This window comes from Gallinula chloropus (genome assembly GCF_964237585.1).
Source record: "Gallinula chloropus genome assembly, chromosome: 2".
Taxonomy (NCBI): Eukaryota; Metazoa; Chordata; class Aves; order Gruiformes; family Rallidae; genus Gallinula; species Gallinula chloropus.
This window is the reverse complement of record NC_140086.1, coordinates 6,530,028-6,543,945: the sequence shown is the minus strand read 5'-3', so window position 1 is coordinate 6,543,945 and position 13,918 is coordinate 6,530,028. Positions and strand designations below refer to the sequence as shown.

Here is a 13,918-nt window from a genome sequence, read left to right as displayed (position 1 = left end):
ACAACTGTGCAAAATAATAAGGTCACAATTGCTGCTGAGAGCAGTGAACAGTTATTTTGCAGGTAAGAGGGTAGGGGTCATTTGATTGACACTTTCTGAGTCAGAAAAGCAGCCTCTACACAAACATACTGACATTTCTACCCACCCATCTTATCTGAGGAAGATTTTCTGAACCAAGTTACTCTTTTCTACTCCCATTATGAAGGTTAAACTAAGAGCAGGTGAACAACAACCATCTTCACTTACACACAAACAAGATAAATATTAGGCAAATGGCCCCCATATTTCCAGCACTGGGGACCCAAGGAGGAATTAATAAATGTGTGTCCAACCCCCTCCTGTGCATCTCATCCCAACTCACCTTTTCTCCTTTGGTCCCACTGGTACCAGGAGGGCCTGGACTGCCAGCAGGACCCTGTAAACAGGTACAATGGAGAGAAAAGTCTTTAGTTTACATACTGTAGGTCATCTTTTGCCATCCTCTTAAAGTACAGGAGAAACATAAGGCTGCAGTGTTGGGTCCTGGCAGCACAGTTATGTCCCATTGCGCTGGGAGAAGAGCTACTACAACACACGAGGCTGTTTTGGCACTGCTGCATAGAGAGGAAGGGGAATAAGGATGGAGATGCCACAGCAGCCATAATAACAGCAATCCAATTTCAGCTGGTTCAGAAGGATTGCAGTTCAGGGAGCACATCAGTGTCAAACACAAAATTTAGGATAAAATGCAGGCATGAAGATTTGCCCATTGCTAGGTGTCTAGACATGAAAAAGGCAGAAAAGTTTCAGAAAAAAAAAAATCCCAACTTCTGTAATAGGGTGTCACTTGGAGAAATTGTTCCTTAGAAGTAGTAAACAATCAGCGTCCACCTTCACATCCCTCTGAAATTTCTCACTTCATCCACATTTGCTGCAAGTATAAACCAGTCCTGTAAACAATGTAATGGGCATAGTGAACATAGGTCATTGTGAGTCCAGTGCCACATCTAGCACTGGAAAATGCTTCCATCTTATAAGGACAGTGATAAACACTAATGAGACAAACACTAACTAGACATATACTTCTCGGTACTGGGTAAAGTGTGGCTGAGGAACAGAACAGAGAAAAAACGATGATTAACTGTCAAATCATCATGGACAAGCAGAGAAAAGACATCAGTGCAATGATCTCTATCACCTCACAGAAGAAGGTGTAGATTTAAGGAAGATTAAGGCTGTTAATAACATATTATCTTGCTATCTAAACACAAAAGATAGAGAAACACAAATATCTTGAAACAAAGTCAAATTGAAACTCTGCTTGCTAAAACTGAGTGAGACCAATGCACTTGGGCAGCACCTGGCTGCTGGACTCGTAAAGCATGGACAGACCCCAGAAGCTGCTTTGTCAGCATGAGCAGCAGGATCAACCACTAGAAGACAAACTATCCTGAGGGTTTGATAGGCAGCTCCTCCACCTCTACAAATACAAAAAAGTGCCTCCAAATGAATCCTTTCTGGAGAGGGAGACATCAAGGACTAGTGAATGAGTTGCAAACAAGGCAGCCTGCAAGCTTTGGGCTCAAGGGTGGCAATGATTAGTTGCATGGCTTTTGGCAAATCACTTTTTAGCCTCTGTTTCTTAAACTGTCCTTTACTATTTAGACCAGAAGATCACTGGGAGTAAAGCATGTCCTTCATTAGGAATCATACCCTGAGTAATGGAAACAGTCTTGATGGATCTACAGATATCACTTTTAGACAAAGCATCATTTGTCTAATCAGCAGAAATGCATTGATCTTTTAGACCATTTTCTGGTTTCATCTTGTCTTAAAAATGTAAATAGTTCCAAGCCTTTCTTATTGAAAACAAACCAGTTATATTAAATCCAGTTCTTCCCCTTTCATGTTGTGGGAGGGAAAAAAGGGTTTATAAAAATCAGGCTTAAACAACACAGTGTTTATATGTGTTTCCTTATGTCTTTAATGAAAATTAAGACAAACATCTAGCCTATCATGTTTAAAGGACTGGCATTTCCTGTAAGTGTATATTGCATTAAAATTTATTTCTAAACCCAAACAAAGCAAAAAAACCCCAAACAACTGTGTTAACAAAGATCTTTAGAATAAGGACTATGAAAACTATTGATGCAGCAGGGTCTTGCCATGGACTCAGCAACCACCCAGGACAAGCCTTAATTTTAGAATCAATTCCCACTCCCTCCAAAGAAAAGCTTCTGGTCATTGAGTATTTGCCACGTACCTGTTTCCCTTCCACACCTGGCTTTCCAGGGAATCCATCTAGGCCTCGTTCTCCCTGGAGTAAGAAGAGAAGGAACCACTATAACAAATCTGTGGTGTTTAACTCACCACTCTGTGAGAGGTGTCTGTGTTATCTTTCCCAAGAGTAAGGAAAAAGGAGAAAAATTCAAGCCAGCCCAGCAGAGAAAATGGCTGAAATTCCCACATCTCTACTACAAAAAGCTGCTGGGAGCCTCTGTCTAGTAACAAGGAGGTGAACCAAGTGTAGTCTGTAGGCAACTTTTATCCTGTCTAACTTTGCTAACTGTTGGCACTTATCTATCCAGAAAACTTAGCACCAAAAAGCAGGGCTGTGAATTTAGAGAAAGTGGTTGTGTGCCAACTTCCCGCATAAGCATCCTTCCTCTGCCTGCTGAGGTGGGTTCATGTAAACTGGACAAAGTTCACCAGAGGAACATCAGGCAAGAATAGCTCTTACAAAAATAATGAATCCACAATCCAGCAATAGCTCATTTTTACCCAGTTAAGAAAAACATTTCATTTTTCACCTTTGCTTTCTGTAACCTGGGGGAACAATTAATCTATCCCTGTATGTCTTCAGAGTTGGATAGTCCACAAAGTCTACAGGGGATCTACTTCACTACTTTATTTTTAATACCAGAAGATATATACTTTTACCCCTGTACCTAAACCTGACTTTTTCTTGCTGCAGTTTCAGACTAGTATGTCTCTCCCTAGACCCCCACAGAGAACAGACTGTTCCTTTCATCTTTACAATGTGCTTTTATGGATCTGAAGACTTACAAAACTCCCCCTTCAAACTTCTCTAGACTAAACAAGCTCAATACTTTCAACTTTTCCTCCTTGGCATGTTTTTCAGACCTCTGATCATTTTTGTTACTCTCATTTTTGCACTGTCCGTTTCTTCCATGTCTTCACTGTAGCTAGGTGCCTGAAGCTGGACACAACTGAGGCTGACTTTGAGCAGAGAGATTATTTCATGTTTTATAAATTATTCTTCTATCTAAATCCCAGGATAACATTTACTTTACTTCAAACCCTCTTCCGCAGGACAGATCTTTGATCAGTTGTTTCCAAGATGTAGTACTGTGAGATTTGTTGTCCTACAAAGGATCCTGCAGTTGCCCCTTCTAAATGTCATCTTCTGTTTCGGGGCACTGTGTTTGCAAGATCATTTTGAATTCTGACCTTGACCTCCACCATACTTCCACATTCAAACTTAACATATTCTGTATCTTATAAGCCAGTGCCTTGATAGAGGTGATGACTAGTTCAATGACATCCTCCTGCTGAACTTCCACTTCTCTCATGGATTGTGGCTCTTGCCCCTTCCAGCCTCTTCAGTTTAAAACTCTTTGAAATAAGGGCTTTCTCTTACTCTATAAAATGCTTAGAGCCCTGTAAAATGAAACACTGATTTTGCTTGGATCCTGCACACACAGCTGAATGTAAAATGTCACACACACAGAGTGCCACTCTTAACATAAATGTGCATGTAAAAACAAATTCTACAAGTTGAAGGAGTGACAGCAAATTACTAGTTTTACTCTGTTTTGTTTAATGTTTCAGACATTTTAATTCTGATTACTATCCCACAGTATCCCTGTTCAGCATCTGTTATTATCTGCAAACCCAAACTTACAGCATTGGGTTTAATTAGTTCCTTTTGAAAACAACATTAATTCAGCAAGTCAGAAATGGATTTGCAAATAAACTTATTTCTTTTTTCCCTTTCAAAAGTCAATCACTCTTCTAACAAAACTGTTACTTCAAAATGACTCACCCAAGGAATAAAATTAGAGAGACCTGTACCCTACAGAAAGCTGCTGAAAACCAGCATCAGACATCTGAATCTGCTTGGTTTTGGGGCAACAATTTCTGCATTCATGGTTTCTTTTTCTCTGATTGAACTATGAGTATCCTGAATTTGAGGCGTTGAGTAAGTGACACCGTAGTGGATTGACAAAATGTGCAGCGCAGTCTCAGGAGAATTTTTAACATCAATACTCTGCAGCAACAACTACTTCACACATGATGTTATAGCAGCCAAAACAGAAAAGTGTCAATGTTCTTACTGCTAGTAATGGGGGCTGGGAAAGGCAAATGTATTATTTATACAAATGTATACAATAAAGTGTTTGAAAACAATCCAAATGGCTGGGCTTTCAGTTGTTTCTTCAGAAAAATCTGTCATTGTAAATATTCTTTTCAATTCTTTAAAAAGGCTAGGGAATGGGGTTTTTTTCCCAAAAGAAAGAAAAAAAACACAATGAAAGTTTTATTTTCAAGTTTTCACTTCAAGACTCCATTTCTTTCCTCTCTCTCTACTGGGTTTTTTTCTGCTTTAACCAGTGGAACAAATTGGTGAAGAGTCATAAGCAACCAAGGAAAATCCCAATTCCACACAAACTTTAGTGCAGCTTTCTGACCTCCATTAGTTAGACAGTATAATGATTCGTTGGAAAAATACTTTCCCAAGAGTTTACAGGGCCCTGGGAAAGACTGGAGGAGAGAAAACCCACTGCACAGAGGGACCTGGCAGCAGCAGCCCAGCCCTGCTGCCTCCTTACATCACCTCTCATCCAATACAACAGACAAGGATTTACTGGATGGAAACATGCTTATGCAGCAAAGAGCAATGCCCCACGTCATGCTGAACTGCTGCACATGCCTAAATTAACATGACAAGTATCACACACATATATAGCTTGTGTTGGCAGGGAAACACATCAAGCTTATCTCTGCAGAGTTTGTCCTGGGGTCTACAGTGAGCCCACTGAGATATGGAAGGACATGAGATAACCCTCCTGGTGCGGTGTCTCTCCTAAAATACAGGTGTAACCAGTAATGCTGGGTTTGGAAACCTCAGTATTTACATCTGAGGCCCCAGGATATAAGAATGTCACAGCAAAATGTATTACAGGTTTATAGGATATTTAGCCTTTTTGCCATACTAGGGTGCAGATTCAATAGAGCAATATCCAGCACATGGGCTACCGCTCTCATCTAATATAATAAACACTTTTGCCCCCAGGCACAAAGAGACACAGGCTGTGTAGGTGTCAGTATTCGAGTTACAGACTGAAGAGCAGACAAGGAAATATTTGGCGTGCTGAATTTACGCCCACTGCTTTCACAGTACTGCCTGGTAGAAGTTAAAGCAATGGCAGTGGATGCTCTGAGAGCAGCACTAAAGCCTGGACAAAAATCAAAGCACAATTGTTGTAGCAGAGATCTGGCTGCTCCAGGAAGGAAAAAAAAAAGAAAAAAAAAATTAAAATGAGAGATCTAATTGTGCATATCCTTTTAATGAAACAAAACCTAATTCATTTCTTCCCCACTTTAATCTTCCTCTAGCTTAGTCAGCTGCCTGCCCACACACAGCTCCAGCTTCCTCTCCCATCATGGTGATGTCAGAAAGATGGATTTTCTTCCGGGAGCCAAATATTCCAGCAGATTAGACAACCTCGCCTCCAGAAAAGCAGCGGAGGGACTGGCTAGACACAACAAACTGAACCAGTCCTGCAAAGGGCTGAGGCAAAAGCATGAAGAAGAAAAAGTAGGAATCAGCCTTTGGTTCTGACTGCAATGGTGCCGACAGAGCTATGAAACATGAGCATGGGTATTTCATCATAAACAACAGAATGAATGGTGGGAATGGACACCTTGACACATGGTAAAGCAAAATGCAGAATCTCACACTAAGGGACAATTGATCATTTTTGCCAGTAGGCAAAAGCTTGGTATAAATCTCCAAGTTTCTTCCCCAGAAGGAAATGAGGAGTGAGAAATGGGAACAAGGCTGTGCTACAAGCTAACCACTCCTTCCTCTGCACAAACACATACAACCAGGTATCACTAAAGACAGCTTGGACACAGGCAAAGTTGTCAGACCTGCACTGAGACATTCCCATCTCAGGACCATCTTGAGACATAAGCAAGATGGGTCATTGCTCAGGGCTACAAGCCACTCAGAGCTGGCAAGAAAGATTTGCCTGCAGGATGAAAAAGGATGACTTGTGTCCATTGAGAGCTTGGTGATGGCCTACCTCCCCATGCTTCTCAGGGCAAGAGCATATCAACACCTGCTTCTCCTGGCAGGGGTAGCAAAATGCATTTTTGGATGTATTTCTTGGGAGCCTTGAGGACTGCCTGACAGGTCTGTGTCAGAAGTCTGTGCACATCTGTCTCTCCAAATACAACGACCAAACTGAAATAATAGTCTGTGTGTCTGCCCAGTCCTCCTTTCAAAGGCTTATTCCACCTGCAACAGGCACTTGGTCTCTTTCTTGAACCATAAACATGGCTTAAATCCCAGAGTGTCCTGTGCTGTGTAAAACAGCTATTCCCAGACAGGAGAGAGCAGAGAACTGGGAAACAGTTGGATGAAGCCTTTAATGGAGAAGTTACTTGATCCTCATTAAAAACGAAGCTTATGGTGATGGGACAAAACAGGAAGTTGGGTAATCTGAGCAACTGCAGTGAGATGGAGGTAATGCTGGATGCAGATGTGGTCAGCAGCAGTCAGTGGTCATTCACACTTCTCAGGTGGTGTACACAGCATGGACACTCTGCTAGATCTCCTCAGTGGCATACCTTCATTCCACTCTTCCTGTCTCTCCTCCATCCCCCGCTACACATAGACAAGTCAGCCCTAAATGTGTGCTTCATAGAGAACAGAGATCCATAAAGCCCTCCTGCACTGCCATGGGAAGTCATTCTTGAACAGCAGCAGCAGGAGGTGTAGCACAGTGATGAAACTCCATCATCAATCACCCTCCAGAGATATTGGCCTGGAATCCCACCCCACCTAATGTGCAAAGGCAAAGAGCAGCCTAGCTTTTCCCAGCATGCAGCAGTAATACCTTGTCTCCTCGTGTTCCTTTTTCTCCTCTTTCTCCTTGCAGACCCTAAAAATACAGAGAAAAAGAGCTTATAAAACTCAATTTGAGTAGAGGTTTAGTTACCTCTTCTAATTAGTCACCAAATCATCATGCATGTCTGCACAATCTATTCAAGTGAACCTCAAGGACATTTTCTGTGTTGCCATTCCTCAAAGCTGGCTACAAGCATGGTCTAGGCAGACTCACAGAGCAGGGATGACCTGTAGGCCAAGGAACGTCTGTAATATTATATTGCCCGCAGACACACATCCCTCCTGCCAACAGCAGTGTGGAGGGACAAGGACCACACCACAGCTGCAGATGGTCTGGAAAACAACCAATGCTCTGCATTTTTCATGTTGCTCATGAGCAATGAGGACTTAGGTAGAGGACAATACTGATGGAAAAAACAATTGCATAAACAAGCAAGAATGCCCATTCCTGGTGGTTTTGGACATGGTAGCTAGACAGACAGCAGGTACCTCTGAGAACTGGCAAATGTTAGATAGTTCCTGTCCTGGAGGCCCAAGCACATTTTTGCACTGTGAATCCCATACCAGTGTTCATCTGGACTGCATAATTCATGTCCTCCCAGGTACACCAGAACCACTTGCTGAGGTTTAGTTTGGTGAAAGACAGCAACGTTAATATGTGCAATCAGCTCATTGGGCAGGGATGGATTTCACTGTCCCTTGGCATAGGAAGCACTTTGTATTTCACCTTTATTATAGCAACTGAACAAACAACTAAACGCTACAGGCAAACAAACATGCTCAATCACTAGTATCCTCCCTGAAACTGCCAAAGCTTAAAATGCGTCTTATTTTAAGAATACATTTGCAAGTAAACTTCAATTTACTTTACACTATAATGGAGGCTTACCTCCTAATTAATGAGAGCTACATGTCTGGGTTTATTTGGCCTGTAGGATGGTTTGGATAGTTAAGATCTTCAGATTTCAGGCCGTGGTTTATTGTAAGCATACTCTTTACAGCCTTATCCATGTCTAATGACCAAAACTGAGCTGGCGCAGCTTCCCACACTGCAAAGCAACACCACCACTATTTCCAAAAAGCAAATGGAAGAAGGTTTAAAAATATGTCTCTTTTAATGTGCTATTAACTATGGGGCTCTCATGTAGACTGAGTAGATGATTACTGCCTTACCCCTCCCTTGTAGACCAAGTCAATTTTATGAGAGACAGATAATCTCACGAGGTTCAGTAACAGTGCACCCCATGGGAGTGCTTTGCTTCTCTCACAAAAAAGGGACTCAAGGAGCAAGAAGGAAGTGTCCTTATAGCTTTGTCCATTTCTTTCATTCATATTGCAAGGGTCTATGGCATGTGCAGGTAATGCCACCCCAGTATTCACTTCATCATCTTCAAGCCTAATATAATTCAGCTTTAGAGCATACAGGGAAAGAGCACGCACCTGGGAAAAGACAGAAGTGCTCAAGGTGTTTTGAGCACATGGGGCCTCTTTGTCGTGAGCTGTAAAGCAAGTCCTTGGCTGGCACAGGGAAATCTTCCAGTGCATGAGCATGTCTGGTATGCCACTAAAGCACACTGATGTATAGTCGGGTCATTAAACCTCAGAAAATCCAATCAGCCTTTACAACACCATCTTAAAAGCTGCCTCCATAATTACCAAGGTGAGATCACCAGAGATGCTAACTTCATAGAGCCTGATTCATTTTGGTCTTGCTGGCTGTTCAGTCAAGGCAGGATTGTCCCTGGAGCCCAAAGGCTATTCCCTGACAGTTTTAAAAATTCGATTGGAAACTTATGAAAAGGTGGTATTTTTTTATTGGTGTGATGATGAAGTTTTTTAGCACCATATAAATGGTGCATCAACACAGATCAAAGCAATTGCATTACAGTGGGAGCATCACAAAATCACCAGCTGGTAACCTGGTAATCAAGTCATTTCTACTTACATCTCTCTACTGAGTACACCTCTGTTCTCATTTAAAGAAGTCAGAAGAAACTCAATGAAATCAAGAAAATCACGTTATTTGAACACAGTACATGTAAGTGGTCAGATATACTCTATACTGCTTAATTAGAAAAAGAATATTAAAGATAGGTGGACAGAACACATTGAAAAAAGTGGAGAAAAGTTTTTAGAACATCAAAAATGTAATAACTATGACTTACCGGTGCACCTACGTAGCCTTTAATACCTGGAGGACCCTGTTTTCCCTCGGATCCCTGGCAAGGAATTGAGATACAATAAAAAAACAGAAACTGTTCCACATAAAAGACCCAAGAGTAAAAGCAGTTATTCAGAAATGTGGCTTGCTCTCCTGGGCTTACAGGAGCTTCTCGACTGTCTCAGTCCCGACAATCAGATACTACATCTGATTTTCCAGCTACTTACCCAAAGTGACACCCCAATGTTTTCCCCTGTTCCCAGATCTCAGATGTTAGCAAGTTTATTCTCCTGCTTTCAGTCCTGCCTTGCAGAGACAAACTGTCCCATTCAAGTTCCTCTACAGGTTAGTTCTGAACTTTGGGCAGTGGTAGTCATTGCCTGTCTGCCTGAATGCTATATCGGAAGAACAAAGCACAGAGGTGCTGAAAATGCTGCAGCAAAGACTGTATCAAAGCAGAAACAAACCATAGACTTCAAAGTGTTGCATATTTTGAAGATAAATTAAAAGAAGCAGTCCAAAACTATATTAACCAATGTTTATTTTCAGCATAATTGAGAGAAATGCAAGAGGATCAGGTACGTTTCAGCAGTTCTTCAGCTGGTTACACACTGCCTTTCTCCCTGGAGAAGGTAAATGGAAAGCATCCTCACTGTGTGTTTTTATGTGCCTTACAATGCCTGCAGGTGGTCTGGATCCTCAGCTCTAATGGGTCAGCCCTCATCCTATGGAGACAGTTTGGACTTGACAAAGTGGCTATGAGAACTGGTTAAATTATATCATCTATTTGGCTGATTATTTTGTTCCTTCTCTGACTTTCCTTCTCTTTCCCTTTTCTCATCTTGGAAACTCCTGTACTGGATGGCTGCAGTGGATGAGGCTTCGAAACAGAACAGGATTTTATTTTAAAATAATTTCTACATTTCATAATAATAGATGTTTCTTATTAAAGAATAAATTAAAAAGGTAAGATGGGTTTGCAATGAACTGTTAGCAGAACTGAGGCTTTTTTGATGCCAGTGGCAGTGCCCAGGAGGCTGATCATGTCACACCACTGTTTACTCTTGCCTTAGCCCAAATGACAGTCTCATTTGGAGCAGTCATTAAGCACAGACCAGGGGGGCTGGCTGGACTGTACTTGGCTAGTGTTTCTCTTCCACTTTAAGCAATGCATTGCCAAAACTGTCCCCTCCTTCTGCCAGAGAGGACTTGACTTGTTAAAGCAGATGAAGCTGTGCCCTGAAGCTTGTGGAGCAGTTCATCAGAGCAGCTGTAAAGTGGTTGAACCTGTGCTAAGAATGGAAGCAGATCACACGGCAAACTCAGAGGGGAGATTTACAAACATGTTAACAAGGGCTTGGCTCAGGCACAAGCAAAGGTAGCACTGGGATCTCTACTACATCAAGCACCTGAGGACCTCTGCAAGGTCAGAATCGGTGCAAGACTTCTAAGGGTAGGAGAGCAGTAGGCATGCACCCAAACCTCCCTTCGGCCTGCAGGAAAATACTACCAGCTAGGTCCAGGCAAAAACCCTGGAGAAACAGAGGCCTGCTCCAAGTTGTCTGAATGATCAAAAATCCAACTCAATACCATTACATAAAGCACAGTTCTAATGCTCAACAAAAATTATAGAGTAAGAGTTTGTCTGCACAAGACTTGCTGATCCCACTCAAGGCCGAACGCTGAGATCATGTCTGGTAAACCAGAGAAGTGTGAGACCTTCGGCAGCTGAAGCAAACAAGACGAGGGAAATCTGTCAAAATGAAACTCTTCCCTAATACTTTATATTTCAGAGGCTTGAATTTCCCCCCCCCCCCCCATCCCTCTGGTTTTTCTATCAAGTGCAGATAACTGTCAGTTCAGCTGTGTCAGTGCCACGGCAATGACAACCACAAAAAAATCTCTTTAACATTTTATTAAAAGTACAGGAAAAAAAAGAAGAATGAAAAGGTTGACTATTTGCTGTAGGATTTTACAGGCTAAAGGGCACGGTCTCAAAAATTCAAGCTTTGTTTCACTGCTATAGTATCATAGTGAGGGACCTGAGCTATGGTCTTTTTTCTCCAGGGACACTAAATCCATTTAAATTACCCTGCCAGGTCCCACATGTGGGAGTCTTCTCCACTGACCTGTGGATATTTCTTGTTCTCTTAGGCCTTACTCTTATTTTCTACAGCCAGAAGTTCCAACACTGATTAGCACAAGGTTGACTTGGAGAGCTCTTTTTTTTCTTCCACCTGCTTGTAGCCAGCATGATCATACATCCTCCCTGGTGATCAATCAACTTTAGCCACCAAGTCTGAAGAAAAAAATCTAAAAAAAACCCCACCAAAACCCACCCACATTTTTATGATGAAGACACAGAGCTAGAAACAATCTTCCCTGGAGACTTCAGTGAGCAGCTAAAGTGGAGATGACATACCAAGGACACTTTATTCCTGTAACTCATACATGCCTAATGGGTTTATCATCACCTCTGTGGATTGAAGTTCTATTATCAGAAATCTGCACGACCACTACCTGTGCTACTGGAAGTTTCACACAATTAATAAGATCCATAAAAAGCTGCAAGGCACCTCCTTAAAAGAAAGTGGTGGCAATTCCCACTGAGGAAAAACATGAACATCCTGCAGATAAACAAGGGGCTGAATTTCCTGGTGTGCATGTACAGCTCTCAGTGTACACTGTGCTTGCCTGGCTCAATGCAAATAATGATGGATTGAGCTGGAAGGACCACATCCCAAACTGCAAGGTAGCTCTCCATGGACCCTGGGGTAGAGCTCACAGTCACTGTACTGATGCTGATGATTTTAAATAAAAATAAGTGATCTGGCAAAAATGAAAATCTTTACAACACTAATCAGAGATACGATTTTCTCTATTGCTTTACCTCCACCCATCTCTACACACCCCATTCCACACCAGCAACGTGGTTGGGCTTTACACCAAGGAGTAAATGTAGCGTAGATTCATATTTTAGATTTTAAAGCCCCGTCAGGAAAGTAAGGATTGCTTCTTAAAATAGCTCAGGGCAGAATCCAGCTCAAGGACACTGCATATAGCCAGTGCATCCATTGAAGTAAATAAAAGTCACTGTGAAAGCACACAATCATTTTATATTTAGTTACTGTAGCTGGGCTTAGCCAAGCTCACCTCTTCCCTGGGAGCACTTGGCATTGCCAAGTCAGATGTCTTTAGGTACATCACCTACTCTGACCAGCCCATAGTGCTGATTTTCTATTCAGCATCAATTGGTTACTTATGTGCCTGATGATCCTGACAGGACATATGAAAAACTATCCAGGATCAAGCCCTTATAGCCTGGTTTGTAAAAGTTTTGCAAAGCAAGGGTGAAGAACTTCATACAACAAGGAGCATTGTATAGTTTACTGGGTTGCAATTCCACAATGGAAACCATGCAGGACAGATAGAAAATATGCAATGTATACAACTGTGGTGGGTTGATTTTGGCTGGACACCAGGGGCCCACCAAAGCTACTTTATTACGCCCCTCCTCAGCTGGACTGGGGAGAAAAAATACAATAAAAGGCTTGTGAGTCAAGAGAAGGACAGGGAGAGATCATCCAACAATTACCATAATGGGCAAAACAGACTCAGATCAATAAAATCAATTTAATTTATTACCAATCAAATGAGAGCAGAATAATAAGAAATAAAGCCAAATCTTAAAAATACTTTCCCCCTACCCCTCCTGTGCTGATTTTGACTGGGTTAGATTTAGTTTTCTTGATATTAGCTAGGATGGGACTATGTTTTGCATTTGTGCTGAAAACAGTGTTGATAACACAGGGGTATTTTTGTTATTGCTGAGCAGTGCTTACACAGTCAAGGCCCCTTCTGCTACTCTCACCACCCCACCAGCCAGTAGGATGGGTGTGTACAAGGAACCGGGATGGGGCACAGCTAAGACAGCTGACCCCAAACTGACCAAATCCCACTGAAGGACAAAATAATACCCAGTGCCTTCATCCAGCCCAGCCCTGTTTTTCAGCTGTCATTTATCCCCAGCTGAGCACACTTCCATTCAGCTTCCACAGTCAGCCCCTTCGTATTGCTGAAGACAATATTGCTCCCACTGAGACCAGAGGGATGGCTGCCAAGTATTTCCACTAATCCACAAATACACTGTTAGTTTTGATGTCCTCCTGATGAGACTTCAGGATCCTAAAAGATCAACATTTTCCTCTGTGGGCAAAAGAAAAAGACATTTTGGAAAGAAAGCACCTTTCCATAGTTGGGGAACCTAGAAGGAACTATAGAAATGGACTGCTTCATGAAGTCCTCTCAAACACAGACAAGTGACAATCAGGACTATGTTTGGAAAAGTCTTTAGGTACTTTAATCCTGGCTGAGGACAAAGGCATCAGTGAACCCAGTGGGAGGTTTAGATGACCATATATGGCTCTTCAAAAAAGATGTGATGGTCTTTGGTTTTGGAAAGCAGGAACAGAACCGTGTGAAGTACATTTGGGCAATAAATGTTGCCCTTGCAGCACCTTTAGTAGGCTGAGATAAAGTTGTTGAGCATGATGCCCCTGAAAACACACTTCTGAAAAAATCTAGTGCACCGTCTTCTTGCTTTATAGCAAGACTGAAAA

General features: G+C 42.0%; 1 protein-coding gene across 1 annotated transcript in view; it reads right to left on the bottom strand.

Moving 5' to 3' along the window:
• The window catches only part of COL22A1 (collagen type XXII alpha 1 chain), a gene marked incomplete at both ends in the record, with an annotated part of 207,127 nt that overhangs the window by 92,984 nt on the left and 100,225 nt on the right, over positions 1-13,918 (bottom strand). Inside the window, 4 exons of the mRNA XM_084280247.1 lie at positions 362-415; positions 2,243-2,296; positions 7,128-7,172; positions 9,304-9,357. Coding sequence (XP_084136373.1) covers positions 362-415; positions 2,243-2,296; positions 7,128-7,172; positions 9,304-9,357 — 207 coding nt within the window. The remainder of the gene's footprint in view (positions 1-361; positions 416-2,242; positions 2,297-7,127; positions 7,173-9,303; positions 9,358-13,918) is intronic.